At 44.8% G+C, this 19,586-nt stretch overlaps 1 protein-coding gene across 1 annotated transcript in view; it reads left to right on the top strand.

Annotated features, from left to right (window-relative positions):
• Positions 1 to 19,586, top strand: part of Susd1 (sushi domain containing 1) — a 126,673-nt gene that overhangs the window by 27,964 nt on the left and 79,123 nt on the right. Inside the window, exons 4-5 of the mRNA XM_005362390.3 lie at positions 4,754 to 4,906; positions 5,521 to 5,700. Of these exons, the coding sequence (XP_005362447.2) occupies positions 4,754 to 4,906; positions 5,521 to 5,700 (333 nt within the window). The remainder of the gene's footprint in view (positions 1 to 4,753; positions 4,907 to 5,520; positions 5,701 to 19,586) is intronic.

The following is a 19,586-nucleotide window of genomic DNA, read 5'->3' as shown; positions in this document are numbered from 1 at the left end:
GTAGACCAGGCTGGTCTCGAACTCACAGAGATCCGCCTGCCTCTGCCTCCCGAGTGCTGGGATTAAAGGCGTGCGCCACCACCGCCCGGCTGACTCCTAGTTTTTATTGTTAAGCCCAACTAGAATTTGTGCTGCATCATGGGACTAGAGAGAAGGGTCAGTAGTTAAGAGCACTTTTGCTCTTCTAGAAGACCTGGATTCAGGTCCCAACACTCACACTGAATAGCTCACCACTGCCCCTAACTCTAGCTCCAGGGTTTCCAACATCTTCCTCTGGCCTTCCAGGGCACCTGCACTCTACTTGAAATGCACAGACAGGCATGCACATAAATAAAAATAAATCCTAAAAAAGTCAAAATTGGCAGTGGATGACAGTGCATGCCTTTAATCCCAGCACTCAGGAGTTGGATGATCTCTGAGTTTGAGGTCAGTCTGGTCTACAGCATGAGTCCAGTCCCAGGACAGCCAGAGCTACAACAGAGAAACCCTGTCTCAAAAAAAAGGTCAAAATTATGTTACAGTATTGCAGTTGTCTGTGATAGGCACACCTGAACTTAACTAAGGCAATTAATTGCATCTTCGATTCCATTAGGTAGAGAACTATTGATTTCATGATGCACAATTGGATGATAATGGGTTTTGAATATGGACTTCCAGGTAGGTGCATGGCTTCAAATCCTGGAGTTTCCATTGCTGCTGGGACCAATTGCTTAACCACTTTGTCTTGGCTTTAGTTTCCTCAAAAATGGGCTGTTGTGGAAATTAAATAAGAATATAGTATTTAATAAACAACGAAGTGTTTAGGACAGTACTTGACATGTGGAAGGTGGCATGTGACGGTTGTCGTTATTAGCAATAATTATGACAATTATGGCTATTAGGTTGCTGAGTGACTGTACACAAAGCTCACTGATAATGGCTGTGGTGAGTCCTACAGTGTTGGTCAGCATCCAGGAGTCCCATGTCATCCCATACCTCCGCCGCTTGCCCATGTTTGAAGGTCCAATGAAAAGCACTGCATTTATTCTCACTTGGTATTTTTTAAGATGTCCATTAGAGAAGGTGGGGTGACTGTCGCTACCATTGTGGTCTGTTGAGTTGCTTTGTCAGTGGCTTGGGTAAAGTGTCAGACATTTCTCATTAAATTGACAGGTGAGAAGAAGCCACAGAAGGACAGATTCCTAACTGGCAAGGAACTCGTGCCAAGCTAGAATGCGTCAAAGCTAACAACAGGGCTGATGTCTGCAGGGACAAAATCATCTTAAACTTGGTCCTTTGGGCCGGAGAGACGGCTCAGCAGTTAAGAGAGCTTGTTGCTCTTGCGAAGGATCTGAGTGATTCCCAGCACCCATGTGGCAGCTCAGACCCATATCTGTAATTCCAGTTCCAGGGCATCTGATGCCCTCTCTGGCTTCCTTGGGCACCAGGCACATTCAGGGTGCACAGACACACATGCTGGCAAACAAACTCATAAAGTAAAAATAGATAAATCTTTTTTAAAAAGAAATAAATTGATTTACATTGATGTTGTTTTTTATGTTATTAATAGTTTAAAACTCTTTTCATAACAGCAGCCCCTTGTTCTGTGATTATATTGTTTGACTAGTTTTAGACCTCCTCGTTCTTTGTGGTATCTTTAATTTCCCTCCATATTTTCGCAGTGTTGGGAAATGAACCCAGGCCTCCTGCCTGCTAAGGGCTTGCCCTGCCTCTGAGCGAGGCTCTCAACCACTTCCCTTGACACTGTCTACTCAGCTCTGATTCACTGCCTTGTGTGTTTTCTCGGCTCTTCTTTTTCAGAACAGAAATGTCAGCGGTGCAGCCCCTGAAATCCTCTGGATTCTGAACTGTCTTTTCGCTGCCTAGCCAGAGCGTGATGCTTTGTTCCCTTTCTTAGAACTCGAACTGTTACTCAGTTGCTGGGAAGCCCTGTGTTCCAGACAGGAAGTCCTAGGTCAGGTCGAGTGATTCCTCCCGGGTTCCCGTTCCTTTTCTCAAGGAGGGGTCTTATTCTCTTATTTATGGATTTCAAAATGGCTTTCGTGTTCTGTTTTCCTTTTCTTTCAACAGCTACCATTAAATAACACCCATACACACACCACTATTTGTGTTTGTTTTTGATGACCCATCCTGAGGGTATATTCCTGTCTGCCTGTCTGTCCCTCCCTCCTTCACTTCCTCCCTCACACCCTCCTTCCCTTTGTTCCCTGGGCTGAAAATGAATTTGTAGTCAATGCTGGCCTGAAACTTACTAAGTAGGCCAGGCTGGCCTTGAACTGGTGGTGGTGGTGAGCCACCTGCTCTAGCCCCCAACCCCCACCAAGTGTTAGGATTACAAGTATGACCCCCCCCCCCCCATACCTGGTTTGCTCTTTTTCTCTCTAGTTGCTTCATTCCTAAAACGTGCCTGCCCACTTAAACTGTGCAGTACAATGGTGGTTATTATATTCATAGAGTTCCATGGTATCACCTCTGATTTTTGAAGATCTTCCATCTTCCCACCAAAGCCCGTTGTCTCCCCACTTCTCATGGACTAAGACAACTAGAAGCCCTCCTTTGTCTTTGTAGTTTGCCTCTTGTGGAGACTGCTTTTGAACGTGGTCATGGTCCTCCTCCCTTTACTATCCCTTCTGAAGTAGTTCTGGCACTTATATCAAAGACTGCCTTCCTTATCAGCTACAGGCTTGTCTTTCTTCCTGGAGATGGGTCAGGGTTGTAGCAGGTGCCCTGTACTGAGACATGGGAGAGCTTGAGACTGGGCCCAGGAGACCAGGTACCAGGTACAGAGCTTCAGAGAGAGCCAGCAGGAAGGGTGTGGCCGGCACTCCTCCTGATGGCCAGGGTTAAGTCTCCTCTTTCAGTCAGTCGGCTGTGTTGGCCCCAGGAGAATAGCTTCTGTGTGCAGCGTTCACGCTTGTCACCTTCAAACTGTTTGGATCAGGATGTGTAAGCTGGGGTGCTCTCTCCCTCGCTAGGAGATGAGCTCTTGAAGACCTACCCCTTTACCTTCTTCAGTTTCTCTTCAGTTGTCGGCTCTTTTTCACTGTAAGGTTTTGTTTTTTTATCTCATGACTTCTGTCTCACACCGACTTTTCCCACTGTGTCTCTGGAGGATTCCTCCAGTTGGATTCGCAAACCTGATTTCCAGTGGTGGCCTCTCTATTGTTTAATGCCCTTTTGAGTTTTTATTTTTGGTATTCACAGTTTGTTTTCAATTTGTAAGATTTCATTATATTCCTAGAAATTCCCCCTTGAAAAATTGATGTATTATTTTCTTAATGGCACTTATTTGAGCTCTTCATGCGTTCGGGGAATTTCGATTGTTTACTACGCCACCCAAAGATCCCCTTAGGTTTAGTGGCTTTAAAGAGCAATTTATGGGCGGAGGACAAGGTTCCCTGGGTAAGGTGGAGGCTGGGGTTCAGATCCCCAGGCCCATGTGAAGCCAGAAGTGGTAACACATGGTAGCGGTAATGTAGTTCTCTCATGGTGAGGTGGAGACAGAAGGATCCCTGTGGGCTTCTGAGCCAGCTAGTGTGGCGTATACAGCACTGGACAGCAGAGGGACCCTGCCCATAATGAGGCAGAAGGCAAGGATGGGTATATGAGGTTGTTCTCTGGTTCACCTACATACCATGGCATATGTATGCCTCCCCTCACACACACGAACATGTATAGATGCACGTGCAAGCGCACACACGCGCGCGCACACACACACACACACACACACATACACACACTGAACAATTGGGTATTTCCCACAATTTCTGGTTTGGTCATATGATTCTTTTTATATCTGCTATGGACTGAATGATTACACTGAACTGGTGGCTTAGATGACACACTAAAGGAGGCCTTTTGTGTCTTAGAACTCCAAACTGACAACTGGCTTGGTTGCTTTGGTTCTCCACATGGCTTCTCCATTCCATGAAGATCCTCTTCAGGGATCTTCCTTGAGGCTTCTCCTAAGCACAAGACTTCCTTACAGCATAGCCACAAAATTCTAAGGAAAAGAAAAAGGAAGCCAGGCTTCTTATAGACCATGTGTGGTGGCTTGAAAGAAAATAGCCCCCAAAGAAATGGCACTAATGGGAGGTATGGCCTTGTTGGAGTAGGTGTGGTCTTGTTGGAGGAAGTGTGTCATTGTAGAAGTGGGCTTTGAGGGCTCATATATGTTCAAGCTATGCCCAATGAGACAGTCCACTTCCTGTTGCTTTCTGATCAAGATGTAGCCAGCACCTTGTCTGCCTGCATGCCGCCATGCTCCCTGCCATGTTGATAATGGACTGAATGAACCTCTGAAACTATAAGTGAGCCACCTCTTGTAAACCATTAATTTTTTTTCTTTAATTTTTGAGACAGGATCTCATTATGTACCCTTGGCTAGCCTGGAACTCACTTTGTAGACCAGGCGAGCCTCAAATTCATAGAGATCTGCCTGCCTCTGCCTCCCAAGTGCTGGGATTAAAGGTATGTACCACCACTGCCTAGCTCTTTTTTTTTTTTTTTAATTCTCAACACACTGGGAAGTATTTATAATCTAATAATTTAACATTTCCTATGCTTTCAGTGTCTTTGGTATGAAGAATTTACACAAAGAACCTTTAAGGAACAAAATTAAATTAGAATATGATGGCAAACAAGCGCATGCATTATTGGTGTTGCTAGACAATGTGAAAACGTGACCACCACAATGTTCTTCAGTCTTTTCTGGTTTTCTCCCCTCTTTTTCTATCTTGGGATGGGTCTCCAGACGTAAATGAGTGTGAAGTTCCTGGCCTGTGCCGTCATGGAGGTCAGTGTATCAACACTCCTGGGAGCTTTGAATGCTACTGCGTGGAAGGATACGTGGCAAAGGACGGTCCTGAGCCCTTCCACCCAAGCACAGATGGCACAGCGTGCACAGGTAGGCATCTGCCAGAGAGTCAGCATCGGGAGGTGAGACCTGGTGGGTATCATTTTCTCGTGTTCCGACGTTTATGGGTCTGCATTGGAGACACGAGTAGATATCATCTTCACATATTTTTTATGAAATGAAACAAACGACCCAGTCAAGATAGAGTCATGTTAAGGCAAAAAAACTGATCAGTCAACTTCAAGGGTTTATAAACTTTAGCAATTCATGGATATTTTGGTATTAACTCTTGCCTGTTAGGTCTGGTAAGAACCCAGCATCTCAAAGGTGACCTTGACAATTAAGAAAGTGCACGAAATTTAAGGGAGTTTGCCTCAGATTTTTACTTCGTTGGCCAAGGCATCTCATTAGTGAACATGAGTCGGGGCTGATAGGTAATTCCTTCTGCTTTGTGTAGATGCTGTTGTATTACGAGGGGTGGGGGGGGTGGGGGGTGGCGGAAGAGCAGTAAGGACAATCGCTGGAAATACACTCAGAGCCTTAGGGAAACGGACCAGTGCTCTTAAAATAGGGCCTGGGGGTGTGAGGCACGGGTTGTGGGTGGAGAGGTGGAGGATTCTGAAAACGTGCATTCGTAAAGAACGCGACATGTTTTTGTGTTTTAGAAATAGACTGTGGCCCCCCTCCGGAAGTCCCTGGCGGCTACATCACAGGGAATTACAGCTCCACGCTGGGCGGTCAGGTCCGTTACAGCTGCAAAGAGGGGTTTCTCAGCGTCTCGGGAGATGGAGTTTCACGCTGCACGGCCCTGGGCACGTGGGAATCTCCGACGTTACGTTGCCAAGGTAGATTTTCAAAACCTTAGCCTCCTGCATAGAGTGTCCTGAGGTTGCTTTTTTTCAGTTTCCTTTTGGGATAGTAACTGTGTTAGATAAATCCAACACGTCATATTTGTTTCCGGCAGGCTTTACTTGGGTCTCTAGTATTTCCAGGGTCTGTATCTTGTCTGAAAACAACGGCCCTACCTTTTGTTCATCTGCATTTATAAAATTCTAGTTTGTTTGTTTGTTTTTTTTTTTTTTTGGTTTTTTGAGACAGGGTTTCTCTGTGGTTTTGGAGCCTGTCCTGGAACTAGCTCTTGTAGACCAGGCTGGTCTCGAACTCACAGAGACCCGCCTCCCGAGTGCTGGGATTAGAGGCATGCGCCACCACCGCCTGGCACAAAATTCTAGTTTTTATTACGCGGTCTTGACTAATGTTTCTAGAATGAAAACCTAAATAGTGGAATTAACATTGAATGTTTTAATCTTATTCTGACTTGTATGGAAATGATTTTGGTGTTTCAACATGAATTCAGCTTTTTTTTTTTAAAAAAAATGTAAAGCTACCTTTATTTATTTATATGTGCATATGTATGTTTGCTTGTGTACAAGTACATGTGCGTGTGTATGTGCGTGTATGTGTACAATGTGTGTGCATAGAGATCAGAAGACAACTTGATGAAATCAGGTTTTTCCTTCTGTCATGTGCATCCCAGGGATCCAACTAATGCTGTCAGACTTGGAAATAGAAGCGCCTTTTACCCACTGAGCCACGTCACTGGCCATGATCTCAGCTTTTTGATGTGTGTGTATCTATTTATACACTGCATATGGCACTATGTGCCAAGTACATTCTAAACAAAGCCCCTGAGATTGGCTCATTTAGTCTTTAGAAGATCCCTGTGCATAGACGCGAAGGCTGCGCTCTTCAGGCATCAGGAGATTAAGTAAAGGCCACACAGCCAGGGGTGGAACTGGACGTAGGAGCCTGAGATGCCAACTTCAGAGACTGTGTGTTCAGTCACTCTGTTATTCACTTTTCTGTTTACTACTGTGATTGTTTTTGTTCTTTTTACTTTTTCTATTTCCATTTTAACGGTTCTTGGGTTTCCATATAATCTTAAGGAAGTATCCATCCATGTTCCTTTTACTATTTTTTAATCAGACACTAGCGATTTTTATGTCTTTTAAGCATGGATCTACATACATTTTCTTTTAATCTGTAATGCGAGTTTCACTAATAAATATTCTGATAATGATTAGTATTGTTAGGATGAATTATTTTGAGGCGTTGGCTTCTTATTATTTTAATGAGGATCATATTTGCTAACTATTACTTCGGATTCTTCACTGATACTCAAAGGGTGCCGTTTCTGTTATATTTAGACCAATGACATTCTGAATTTCAAAATACCAAAGCATTTTTTTTCTTCCTTGCTCTATAGAATTTTTAGAGATTTGGGAGACTCCATTTGGAAAACCATCTGGATGTGTCACTTTTGGGCACAAGTTAGCCCTTGAAGTGTTTTAAAAGCTCCGATCCAAAGGATCACGTCTGTGGGCAGCAATCCCGAGTGATCTTTATTTACTTTCTAGATTGAAGGGACTTTTGATATACAAAAAAAGAGTAATTGTCATAATTGATATTAATTGTCAATTGACAGGATCTAGAGTCACAAGGAGACAAGATTCTGGGCATGTCTGTGATTTCCTAGGTTAGGGTAATTGAAATGAGAGGACTCACCTTAATTCCAGGGAGCACATTCCGTAGGCTGGGTTATATTAAAAACAGAGGACTCACTGAGCACAAATGTCCATCCCTCTCTCCTTCCTGGCTGTGGATACAGTGTGAGCAGCTGGCCCCTTCTGCTGTTCTGCCTTCTGCTGAATAGACTGTATCCCTTCAAACCATGAGACAAAATAAACCCTCTCTTTCCTTAGGTCACTTTTGTCAGGTATTTTTATCACAACAAGAAAAGTATCTAATTTAGCAATGATGGGCAAAGGGACATCTCGATATTCATTAAATCCATTGCACACCTAAGAAGTAGTGTTGTATGGGACTAAGTTAATCTTGCTGCTGTTCTACTTGTTGGGGTTTTAAACACATGTAGACACTTTATTACCATCCTCAGAGTTAAGAAGTTCTAAGGGTACATTTTAGTCCTCAGATTATCTTTCAATGGATCAATTAAGATCATACACTTAGAATAAAATGTACTTTAGCAACAAAAGAGGCAGTCAGCTGAGGGGAGAGAACTTGCAGACTGAGAGGATTTACAGATGACTTACAGAATGAGTTATTTACAAATTATTTATCCAACAAGGTCTTAGTATCTAGAATATATAAGGAACTTGAAACAGTAGAAAAAAATAATTCAGTTACTGAATAGGCAAATTGGGGCTGGAGAGAATGGCTCAGCAGTTAAGCCTGAACTGCTCTTACAAAGGACCTGAATTCAGTTCCCAGTATCTACATGCATATCCACTCTAGCTCCAGGGAATCCCACATACGTGCACAGACACACACCCATATACATAATGATAATACAGTAAATAGTTTTAAAAGAACGAGTAAATGATCTGAATAGACCTTCCTCAAAAGAGTACATGCAGCTCTGTGGAAAAAAATTCAACATCACTAATCATCAGAGAAATGCAAATCGATTTGCACAGTCATGCCATCTTATCGCATTATCCGGCCATTATCTAAAAGACAAAAAAAAAATAATACCAAATGCAGGGAGGGTGAGGAAGACAGGGAACTCCTGATGGGAATGTTAATTAGTGCAACCATTCTAGAAAACACTAAGGAGGTTCCTCAGAAACGACAAATAGAACGACCACACGGGCTAGCTACCCCACTGCTGGGCAGGCACCCAAAGGAAATGACTCAGCAAATCAAAGAGACACCTGCACGCGCATTCCTAGTGCAATCACTGGCCCCAACAAGGAGTCAAGATGTCATCAATCTTGGTATCCATCAGTGAAGGAACAGTGTTCCATATTCATATATACATCAGACTATTGTACAGCCACAAGAAGGTGGGAATCTTGTCATTTGTATCAACAGGAATAGGACAGGAAGAGGTTGTTAAAGGAAATGAACCAGGCGCAGAAAGCCAAACACTCCACTATCTTCCTTACATGTTGAATCTGAAAAGTTGATCTTGGGCCAGTGAGATGGCTCAGAAGGTAATAGTGCTTACTACTGAGCCAGACGATCTGAGCTTGACCCCCAAGGCCCACATGGTGGAAGGAGAGAGCCTACTCCTGTAAACAGTCTTCTGACTTCCACATGGGTATCTCGACTCGTACCTATACACACAGACACATGCATACACCTACCCATACACCTATATATACACACACAGACACACACACACCGACCCATACACCTATACACACACACAGACACATGCATACACCTACCCATAACCTATATACACACACTTACATACACAACACACACCTACCCATACACCTATATACACACTTACATACACAACACACACCTACCCATACACCTATATATACACACTTACATACACAACACACACCTACCCATACACCTATATACACACACTTATATACACGCACAGACACATACTTAAACCTACCCATACACCTACACACCTACACACACAGAGCCTTGACATAAAAGAGTTTAAAATTAAACCAGGCTTGCTGACATATGCCTTTAAGTCCAGCAGAGCCAGGAGAATCTCTGAGTTTGAGGCCAGCCTGGTCTCATAGTGACGTGTCAGACAGCCAGGGCTATGTAAAGAGACCCCGCCTCAAAACGAATAAAACTCAATATTAAAACAATGTAAAGTTCACCTCCTGGAAATAGAAACTAAGCGGTGGTCTTCAGAGACTGGGAAGTGTTCTTGAAGGTTCCACGGGACACCATCTACCTTGTTCTTTGAAGCTGGACTGGCTCTCACTTTCATTTTCTTGCTTCAGAACTACTTGTTTTGCCGGGCAGTGGTGGCGCATGCCTTTAATCCCAGCACTCGGGAGGCAGAGGCAGGCGGATCTCTGTGAGTTCGAGACCAGCCTGGTCTATAAGAGCTAGTTCCAGGACAGGCTCCAAAGCCACAGAGAAACCCTGTCTCGAAAAACCAAAAAAAAAAAAAAAAAAAAAAAAAAAAAACGTACTTGTTTTTTTTAAATATAATATTGTAATTAATTCTTTGGGAATTTCATGCAATGCATTAATTATATTCACCTCCCGACTCCTTTTCCACCTGGGCCCTCCCCTTCCCTCCCGACTCCATTCTGATTCCATGTCCTCTTTTTCAAAACAAGCCCCTGAATCCAGTTCGTGCTGCTCACGCACGTGGTGTGACTGCGGGCCATTCCTCGCAGGGTGGTCAGCACACCTGGGGCCACACCCTTACAGAGAACCGACTCTTCCTCTCCCCGAGGCTGTCAGCTGTCCACAGTGCCTCAGGGGTGGAGCTCCATGGACCTCTTCCTGCACAGTGCTAGAATGTTGTCTGGTTTGATCTCCCGCAGGTCATGCGCCGGCAGCCACAGCTGCTGTGACTTCACGCACAGTGGTGTGCAGATCCTGTTGGGTCCAGAAGACACCGTTTTGCTCGAGTTTCCATGCTTTCTGCCTCCCTTTCTGTTCTGGTTCTGAGCCTTGGGGTGGGGAGAGCATGGACTGTGTAGTGTTTACTCGGTGCATGTGGTCCACCGCTCCACTGACAGTCTCTCACTTTCACCCGGACCTTATTGATTCATCTGGGCTGCCCAGCCAGCCAGCCCCAGGGATCACCTGTCTCTCCCTCCCTAGCACTGGAGTCACAAGAATTACAAGTGTGCACCATCATGCCTGGTGCGTGTGCGGTGGTGGTGGTCAACCCCAGGTAGTGTTCCTCAGGGGCCATCCGCTTTGATTTTTGTTTTGTTTTGCTTTTTATTCAGGATCTCTCATTGGGACCTGAGAGTTGTGGTGAGCCCCAGATATCCGTCCATCTCTGTCTTTCCAGCATAGGGGTCACTGGTGCCCACCACCATGCTCTGAGGAGCAAACTCAGGCAGGCCCTGTGCGCATAGCAAGCACTTTGCTGACCGAACTGTCTTCCACAGTTTGGACCAGTCTTTAAACATTTTCAATCTTCCTTGGGGGGAAAAAACACAATTTTTAAAATAACCAGAGAATAGGAATTCAGAGTTTCCATCACACGGCACGGCTAAATGTTCAAGGATATGGGACTGCTAACCACTCTAATTTGACCATGGCACATTGCGTGTACATGTATTGGATTGAGTTATCAGTCTGTACTGCATCCGCAAGTATGGTTAGGGTTGTGCTGCTGGTCTTATGTCAGCTTGACACACAAGCTAGAGTTACCTGAAAGAGGGAACCTCAATTGAGAAAATGTCTCCAAATGATCCGGCTGTAAGGCATTTTCTTTATGAATGACTGATAGGGAAGGGCCCAGCCCGTTGTGGGTGGTGTCATCCCCGGGCTGCTGGTCCTGGGTTCTGTAAGAAAGCAGGCTGAATAAGCCAGAGGAAGATAGCTGCGCCCACCTTGGCCTCTGCAACAGCTCCTGCCTCCAGGTTCCTGCCCTGTTCGACAACGAACAGAGTAAGGATGTGTAAGCCAAATCAGCCCTTTCCTCCCCAAGTTGCTTTGGTCATGGTGTTTTAATCACAGCAATAAGTAACCTTAACTAAGACACAGGTCAAGTACAAAGAAGAAAAAATATAGCAAATTGTGTTGTGTGATTTTTTTTTTTTTTACTCTTTTGGCTTTTGGGGGGTTCCGCCACTCTGCTCCCAAATAAATCACACATGGAGGCTTATTCCTAGTTATAAATTCCCGGCCTTAGCTTGGCTTGTTTCTTGCCAGCTTTTCTTAGCTTAAATTATCCCCACTACTTTTGGCCTCTGGGCTTTTATCTTTCTTAATTATGTATATCTTACTTTCCTTCTTACTCCATTGCTGGGTGGCTGGCCCCTAGCGTCCTCCTCTCCTTGTTCTCCTGGTCGTTCTTCTCTCTCCTCCCAGATTTCTCCTTCTGTTTATCCTCTCTGCCTGCCAGCCCCGCCTATCCTTGCTCCTGCCTCGCTATTGGCCGATCAGCTCTTTATTAGACCATCATGTGTTTTAGACAGGCAAAGAATCACAGCTTCACAGTTAATCAAATGCAGCCTAAACAAAAGTAACACTCCTGAAAATAACATTCTCCAACAAAACTGCATCTATAAAACCTGGGCTTTAGCTGGGTAGTGGTGGAATACACCTTTAATCCCAACACCCAAGAAGCAGAGGTGGACAATCTCTCTAAATTCAAGGCTAGCTGGTCTATAGAGTGGCGTTCTAGGATGGCCAGAGCTACACAGAGAAACCCTGTGTGTGGGGGGGAAATCCAAAACCTGGGGCTCATATAGAGGACTCTGTGAGGCCATTTAAACTGAGAGTAAAGGGGGCTGGAGAGATGGCTCAGTGGTTAAGAGCATTGCCTGCTCTTCCAAAGGTCCTGAGTTCAATTTCCGGCAACCACATGGTGGCTCACAACCATCTGTAATGAGGTCTGGTGCCCTCTTCTGGCCTACAGACATACACACAGACAGAATATTGTATACATAATTAATAAATAAATATTTAAAAAAAATAAACTGAGAGCAAAGGAAGGTAATTTGGAAGAGGGAGCTTTTCCATTCCCCCAGGGCATTGTTAAAGAATCATTTCCCTTTTCCCTCTGCAGGCCCACAGCCTCCTCCACCCCTGTGTCACCACAGGGCCCCAGTTTCTCGCTGCCTCCTCTGCTCCCCTTGAAGAATCACCCTTCTTTTTTTACCCCTCAGCCTTCTCTTGGCTCCCAATTCTGGGCCATGTGCCTGTCGACACTGTATTTTTAGCTGGGTTCTAAAACTACGGGAATTGGGAATTCCACCAAACACACCCGGAAACTGTGAATTTGGCTGCTATGGAGCAGGGTGCTTGTGAGGGGGACAGCTGGGTGTCAGGCTGTGGCTCTGGGGATTGGTGATGGGCTTCCCTTATCAGAAAAGGAGGAGTAAATGGCTGACATTGGTCTTCCGGTCTCTGTAGCCCCTGGAGTAGGGCCGGAAGTATGGAGCCCTCCATTCTATTGACCCGAAATGGTACGAGAACGTGAGGTCTAAGAGCTTCCACGGCAGCCCCAGTGTCCCCCTTCCCACCGAGGTGACTGTATTGAAACACCTGTCACACATTTTCATTAGCTCAAGGGAAACGCGAGAACTGCCTTCCTGAACCTCCCATAAGCCTGTTATTTCGTCTTTTTCAGAGAAGACACAAGCTGCCAGAGGCAGGTTAAAGGACTTACAGTTTGAATTACGACCCAGTGGTGAGCAGAGGGGAGGGGATTACTGTAACTGGGCTCCTAATTTAGGATTTTCTATTGCTATAACCTAAAGCAAGCTGGGGAGGAAAGGGTTTATTTGGCTTTTGCTTCCACTGTTCATCACGGATGGAAGTCAGGACAGGAACTCAAGCAGGTCAGGAACCTGGAAGCAGAGGCCATGGATGGGAGCTGCTTACCTGCTTGCTCCTCATAGCTTGCTTAGCCTGTTTGCTTATAGAACCCAGGACCACCAGCCCAGACATTGCACCATCCACAATGGGGCGGGGGGCGGGCAGGCAGGGGCTCACTGGGTAGCCCTGGCTGTCTTAGAACTCACTCTGTAGACTGGGTATCCTCGAACTCACAGAGATCCTCCTGCCTCTGCCTCTCAAGTACTGGGATTAAAGGCGTGCACCACCATGCCTGGCTAGATGTGAAACTCTTCAATCTTCATGTTCTCTCAATTATTTGTTGTTAACCCAGAGAGTCTGTTTACAAGTGGAACATTAAAATGAAGGGCTGTAATGTTACCCTTTGAGAAGAGAAACCTCCACACGGCGGTCTGAAAGCCTTACAAATGATTAACACCTCTACCAATAGAAGATCTTGACAAGCATACAGAGACCCCCCCCCACACCATTCTCGCTCCTAACACACGTTTACCCACCCTGTCACCTCCTCCGCAACTTCAGAAGTGCTTCAGTTCTAGCTGTTTCCAAACTAGACACTAGTTATTGACAGTGCGAGTCATTGTGTGAAATGGGATATTTTTCTTCCAAACGAGCTCTCTCTATGAACATGATTTAGAGAAGATATATTGTTCTTCAGAACTAAAGTGACAGAAGGCTCCAGATTACAAAATACAACCAAAAGAAATTTTTGCCTTCCTCCTGCCTTAAGGGCAAGTGGCTTTTTGGGTACTAATGAGTCCATTAGCTTCGTTAGGGCAGCTAATAAGCCTCTGTGCACAGAGAGAGTCATGGCATTGAATAATTCTCTCGTTTCCCTCTGACAGTTACAATGGCATTTTCTTTTTTTTTTTTTTTTTTTTTTGGTTTTTCGAGACAGGGTTTCTCTGTGGCTTTGGAGCCTGTCCTGGAACTCCCTTGGTAGACTAAGCTGGCCTCGAACTCACAGAGATCCGCCTGCCTCTGCCTCCCGAGTCCAGCTTCCCCCAGCCTGAAGCATTGTATTCCAGCCCTGCCCCCAACCCATGGCAGATACACGTAGTGCCCAAACAGCCCTGCGGGGAGGGTCTAATGACACTCAGTCAAATTCAGAGCGTGCTGGTCCTTGTGAGGAGCTCTGCTGCCAGTCACAGATTTTAGCTTCTTTCCTCAGGCTGTATCACTTGCAGGTGGACAAGGTCAATGCCCTTCACAGTGTAGTAACCCCACACCTGCAGGGGTATTTCAGCATATAGGACGGTAGGTTCAGTCCACAAAGCCTAGGACTTGTGTTGGTTTATCTGATTCCAAATACGAGGGTAGAAAAAAGCCGGGCGGTGGTGGTGCACGCCTTTAATCCCAGCACTCGGGAGGCAGAGGCAGGTGGATCTCTGTGAGTTCGAGACCAGCCTGGTCTACAGAGCTAGTTCCAGGACAGGCTCCAAAGCCACAGAGAAACCCTGTCTCGAAAAACCAAAAAAAAATAAAAAACAAAACAAAACCAAATACGAGGGTACTGTAGACTCTGGGCTCAGTCTGCGTAGATCACTTGGACCCTTACAGACCCCGTGTTCCACTACGCTCCAGGTGCCTTCTAAACTTTTGATTTGATCCAATTATTGCTGGATTAAAAATAAAAATTGACTTTAATATGATTTTTTTTTTAGCTTGCACGCACACTTTTGTTTGTTTGTTTGTTTGATTGTTTGAGACAGGGTTTCTCTGTGGCTTTGGAGCCTGTCCTGGAACTAGCTCTTGTAGCCCAGACTGGCCTCGAACTCATAGAGATCCTCCTGCCTCTGCCTCCTGAGTGCTGGGATTAAAGGCGTGTGCCACCACCCCCCTGGCTCTTTTGTAGAGTTTTATATGCACTTATTTTTCTGGGAAAATTTATTTTTGGGGGGGAGTTGGAGTCATCAGTACAATCAATGACTGTATTATCCATTCACCTGGGGACTGGCAAGTCACCTGCCCCAACCCATGGGCACTCTTGGTCACTTTCTTTGCTTTCTTAGCTTATCATCGATTGATTTCTAAACAGTCTTGGGTGAAGCCTTCTCTTACTCTGCTGCTTCCATCATCAATCCCCACCGTTGTGCCAATGTTTCTAATAAACAGCAGCCAATGGGGGGGCATTGTGGTGCGGTCAGTTTTGATTAAATGCCGTACATGAATTGCCTGTAGCTTTCGTCAGGCAGATCTCTTCCTGGAAGTGTTTTCATGAGCAGGAAGACACCCACACCTCAAGATAAGATGTGACTTTCTACTATGAATGTGATCTCTGGAACCTGCACAATACAGTCCTCCCACCAGGGAGACCTATTTTGAAGCTGATTATTCAAATAACATTGCAGACAATGGGAGACACAGGGAAAATTCCCGGCCATGCTCATAATGAGTCGACTGTATTCTAGCACAGGTGCAGGCGTCCTTACTTAATATTGTAATTAGCCAGGGAAACATGCGCTTTAACAGGCAGCCGCATGCATGTGCCATGCAAATTTGTGCTCTTCATCTTTCTTCCTTTGCATATAAACTGTTCTAATGTTTATTCCCTTGTGATGGTACGGGCTTTAGAAGGTTTTAATATAGAAATTTAATTTAGTACTTTGTTGGATGGACTGTTAATAGGAATGACTTTAAGCTTGTGGGGATATCTGTGGCATGACATAGCAAAGAAATAGTTCCATTCAAGTCCAGCGTGACGAACCAGGGAGTTGGTTTTCTTCTTTCTTTCTTTCTTTCTTTCTTTCTTTCTTTCTTTCTTTCTTTCTTTCTCTCTCTCTTTCTTCCTTTCTTTCCCCTTCCTTTCTTCCTTTCTTCCTTCCTTCCTTCCTTTCTTTCTTTCTTTCTCTCTCTTTCTTCCTTTCTTTCTTCCTTTCTTCCTTTCTTTCCCCTTCCTTTCTTTCTTCCTTTCTTTCTTCCTTTCTTCCTTTCTTTCCCCTTCCTTTCTTCCTTCCTTCCTTTCTTTCTTTCTTTCTTTCTTTCTTTCTTTCTTTCTTTCTTTCGTTTTGCTTTGTTTTGTCTTTTGAGATAGGCTCAGAGGATAAGAGCACTGGCTTTTCTTCCAGAGGTCCTGAGTTCAATTCCCAGCAACCACATGGTGGCTCACAACCATCTGTAATCTGTAATGAGATCTGATGCCCTCTTCTGTCCCACATGGATACATGCAGGCAGAATATTGTATATATAATAAATAAATAAATAAATATTAAAAAATACAGACTGCACTTCTGAAGGAAAACATGAGGTACTTTCTGAGAACAGCTTACATTGCTTAACATGGTGCTCTGCAGTCCCAGACAGTACCCTGGAGCCTAAAGGTTTAATTGTTCTTTAAGGCTGGGTGATGCTCTATTGAATGAATCTGTGTCTCTGTATGTGTGTATAGCACACAGGCTGATTCCTTATTTGATAGTTATAAATAGCCCATCAATAAATACAAACAAGTGTGTATCTCTGTAGCATTTTGACTTAGACTTCTTACAATACATGTACCCAGGAATGGGATAGCCATATCTCATGATATTCTGTTTTAAGTTTCTGAGGAACCTTGTCCTGCCATGTTGGAGGTCCTATACTCCCACCAACAGTGAGCTACACTTAGTGATTCCTCCCCCTGCATCCTAGTCAGCATTTGTTGTCTTGGGCTATTTTATTTGATTGAGGTGTTCTCCAGTTCTGCACATGGCTGGATCATCCCTCGGGTCCTAATGAAGAGGTTCCATCTCCAGAGAGTTCAGAGATTCTTCCTGGTCCTCTGTTGGAAATGCCATCACATTCTCTTACTTAATGTTTAACTGTTACCACAGTCTGAATTCATCTGATGATTTTTTTTGTCTACTGACCCGCTAGGTTCCGTGAGAGCGACAACTTTGTCCATGTGTTCAGTGCCAAAGTGACCAGCATGAACTAGTTACTCCACAGACAGACGCAGCACTGAACAAATTAGCACAGACCACAAGAGAGGAGGGAACCCGCAGCTCTATCAGTCAGGAGGATTAGTCCTAGAGAAGGATTCCTCTGGGTCTGAGAGAAAAAGTGCTCCCGCAAAAGCAAGGATAGGTAGAGGGGAAAATACTGGACCATCTCAGAGACGGAGCAGCTCTTGAGCTCTGGGACCTCCCCTAATTACTTCTGTGATGTTGAGTGCCTGTTGTCCACCTGTATGGTGGGAAAATGCTCCTCCTTACCATAGAGGGTTGCTATGGGCAGTAATTCTTTAGTCTGTGAGTCCTATTGGAAATTCACGTGATGATTAAAGATATTCATTCACACCATCCTTTCGTTCAGATCCCATTGCTGTGAGCTCCAGCTAGGACAGCCTGGTCCACACAGGAAGAGACTGCAAAAACATGCATGAGCATTTGCGTGCACGCACGTGGGCGCATGTGCGTGCGCACACACACACACACACACACAACACACACAAAACCAAACAAACCGCCCCACAAGAAAAATCAAAGCAACAAATGGCAAAAACAAAAATCTCACCCCAAATTCCAGCTGGGGATGTGCATCAAAATCAGCCGAGTTTTGTAAAAATGTGGGCGTCTAAGGCCTCTACTAAGAACTGATCCAGAGGAGTTCTCTCTGGGTAGAGACAGGGGAAGTATGTCATCATACGAGCAACAAAATACCTGTCACAGACTATTCCAAGGATGAGTGGTTTCTCTTGGGTCATGTTTTGGGAGGGAGAGCCCAACATGGTGAGGAAGGCACTGTGGCCGAAGAGTCTGGATTCATGGCAGTGACAACTTATGAAGTAGTTTGTTGTGTCCGCAAAGGTGAGGAAGCAGAGAGGTTGGCTGGAGTCAGGACCAGTCTGTATAACAAACCTCAAGATCTAGTAGCCCACAGTAGCCCACGTCACTTAGGAAGGGTCTGTATCCCAAAGTTTCTACAGCTTCCCAATGGAGTACCACAAGTTAGGAACTAGGTCTTCAAACACTTGAGCCTCTGAGAGACAAGTCACACTGAAATCATAATCCTCTACTACTGGCCTCAAAAGGCTCAGGGCCATCACAGAGTGAAACACACATTTAGCCCAACTCCGAGGATCCCTGTCATGTTAACAGTTTCAACACTGGTCAAAAGTCTCCAGTCTGAAGTCTTTTTGTGAGCCATAGGCATACTTCAGCCTGTGAAGTCAAAACACAACTTATGTATTTCCAGTACACACTGGCTATCAGAGGAAATCTTCCCATCCCCAAATGGAGAAATTTGATGATAGCAAGGAAAGGTTACACTAAACCAAGGCTGAAAGCCATTGAGGAAGCACCAGCCTCTGAAGCTATGTATCCAATATCCAGAGCTTGTGGTACCATCATCTGGGACTCCAAGGGCCTTGAGTAGCTCCACCCCATACAGCTCTGGTACCTGAAGTACAAGTGTCCTTTCTCTTGGGCCAGCTCTACTTGGTACCTGGAGGCGTTCTGGCATACAGCCACATTTCTGACGCATCAACCATGACCATCACAGCTTCATGCACAGCTCACCCAGGAGCCCCATGTACAGAATCCAACCCTGCCACCCATGGAGTAAGAGTGGCGAAAGTACGATATACAGAAGTAAGAAAGGTAAAAGTCCAGAGGTATAAGGTAGACAGGATAATTTAAGTTAAGAAAAGCTGGCTGGAAACAAGCCAAGCTAAGGCCTGGCATAAATAAGTAAGAATAAGCCTCCATGTGTAATTTATCTGGGAGCTGGGTGATGGGCCTCCAAAGAGTCCAAAGAGCGAAAGAGTGAAAACAAATACCATTCTGGCATTCCAACAATACTCTTTGACAGCGTGCAGCACAAATAGCCCCTTGCTCAATCCTAACAGAACCCTTGTTCTCTGAAACCTCATGAGCTTGGCCTTCCTTCACCGTCACTTCTCTTGGTGGTCAGATCTTCCCAGCTTCCACCAGAATGACCCATTCGGCTCTGCTTGCAGGAGTGGTTTTCATCCTGTGGGTTGTGACCCTTTTGGGGATTCAAAAGACCCCTCATAGGGGTCACATGTCAGATATTCTGCTTATCAGATATTTATATTACAATTCATAATAGTAGCAAAACTATAGTTATGAAGTACAACAAAGTAACTTTATGATTGAGGTCATCACAACATGAGGAACTGTATTAAAGGGTCACAGCATTAGGAAGGTTGACAGTATAGTAAGGCTTCTTTAACCCAGTGCTCTAAATTCTCCAACGTTCCCCCAACAAGCTCGTTCAGAAGGCCTATTGGAGGAATTAAGCCAAGTCGCTGTATTTGGAGTAGATATTAGAATGAATCATTATTTTCTGGAAGAACTTTTTTTTTCTTAAAAATATTTATTTACTTATTATGTATACAATATTCTGTCTGTGTGTATGCCTGCAGGCCAGAAGAGGGCACCAGACCCCATTA

This window comes from Microtus ochrogaster, linkage group LG5 (assembly GCF_000317375.1).
Source record: "Microtus ochrogaster isolate Prairie Vole_2 linkage group LG5, MicOch1.0, whole genome shotgun sequence".
In the NCBI taxonomy this organism is placed as follows: domain Eukaryota; kingdom Metazoa; phylum Chordata; class Mammalia; order Rodentia; family Cricetidae; genus Microtus; species Microtus ochrogaster.
Note: the sequence above shows the minus strand (reverse complement) of the source record. Positions and strands in the feature narration are given on the sequence as shown.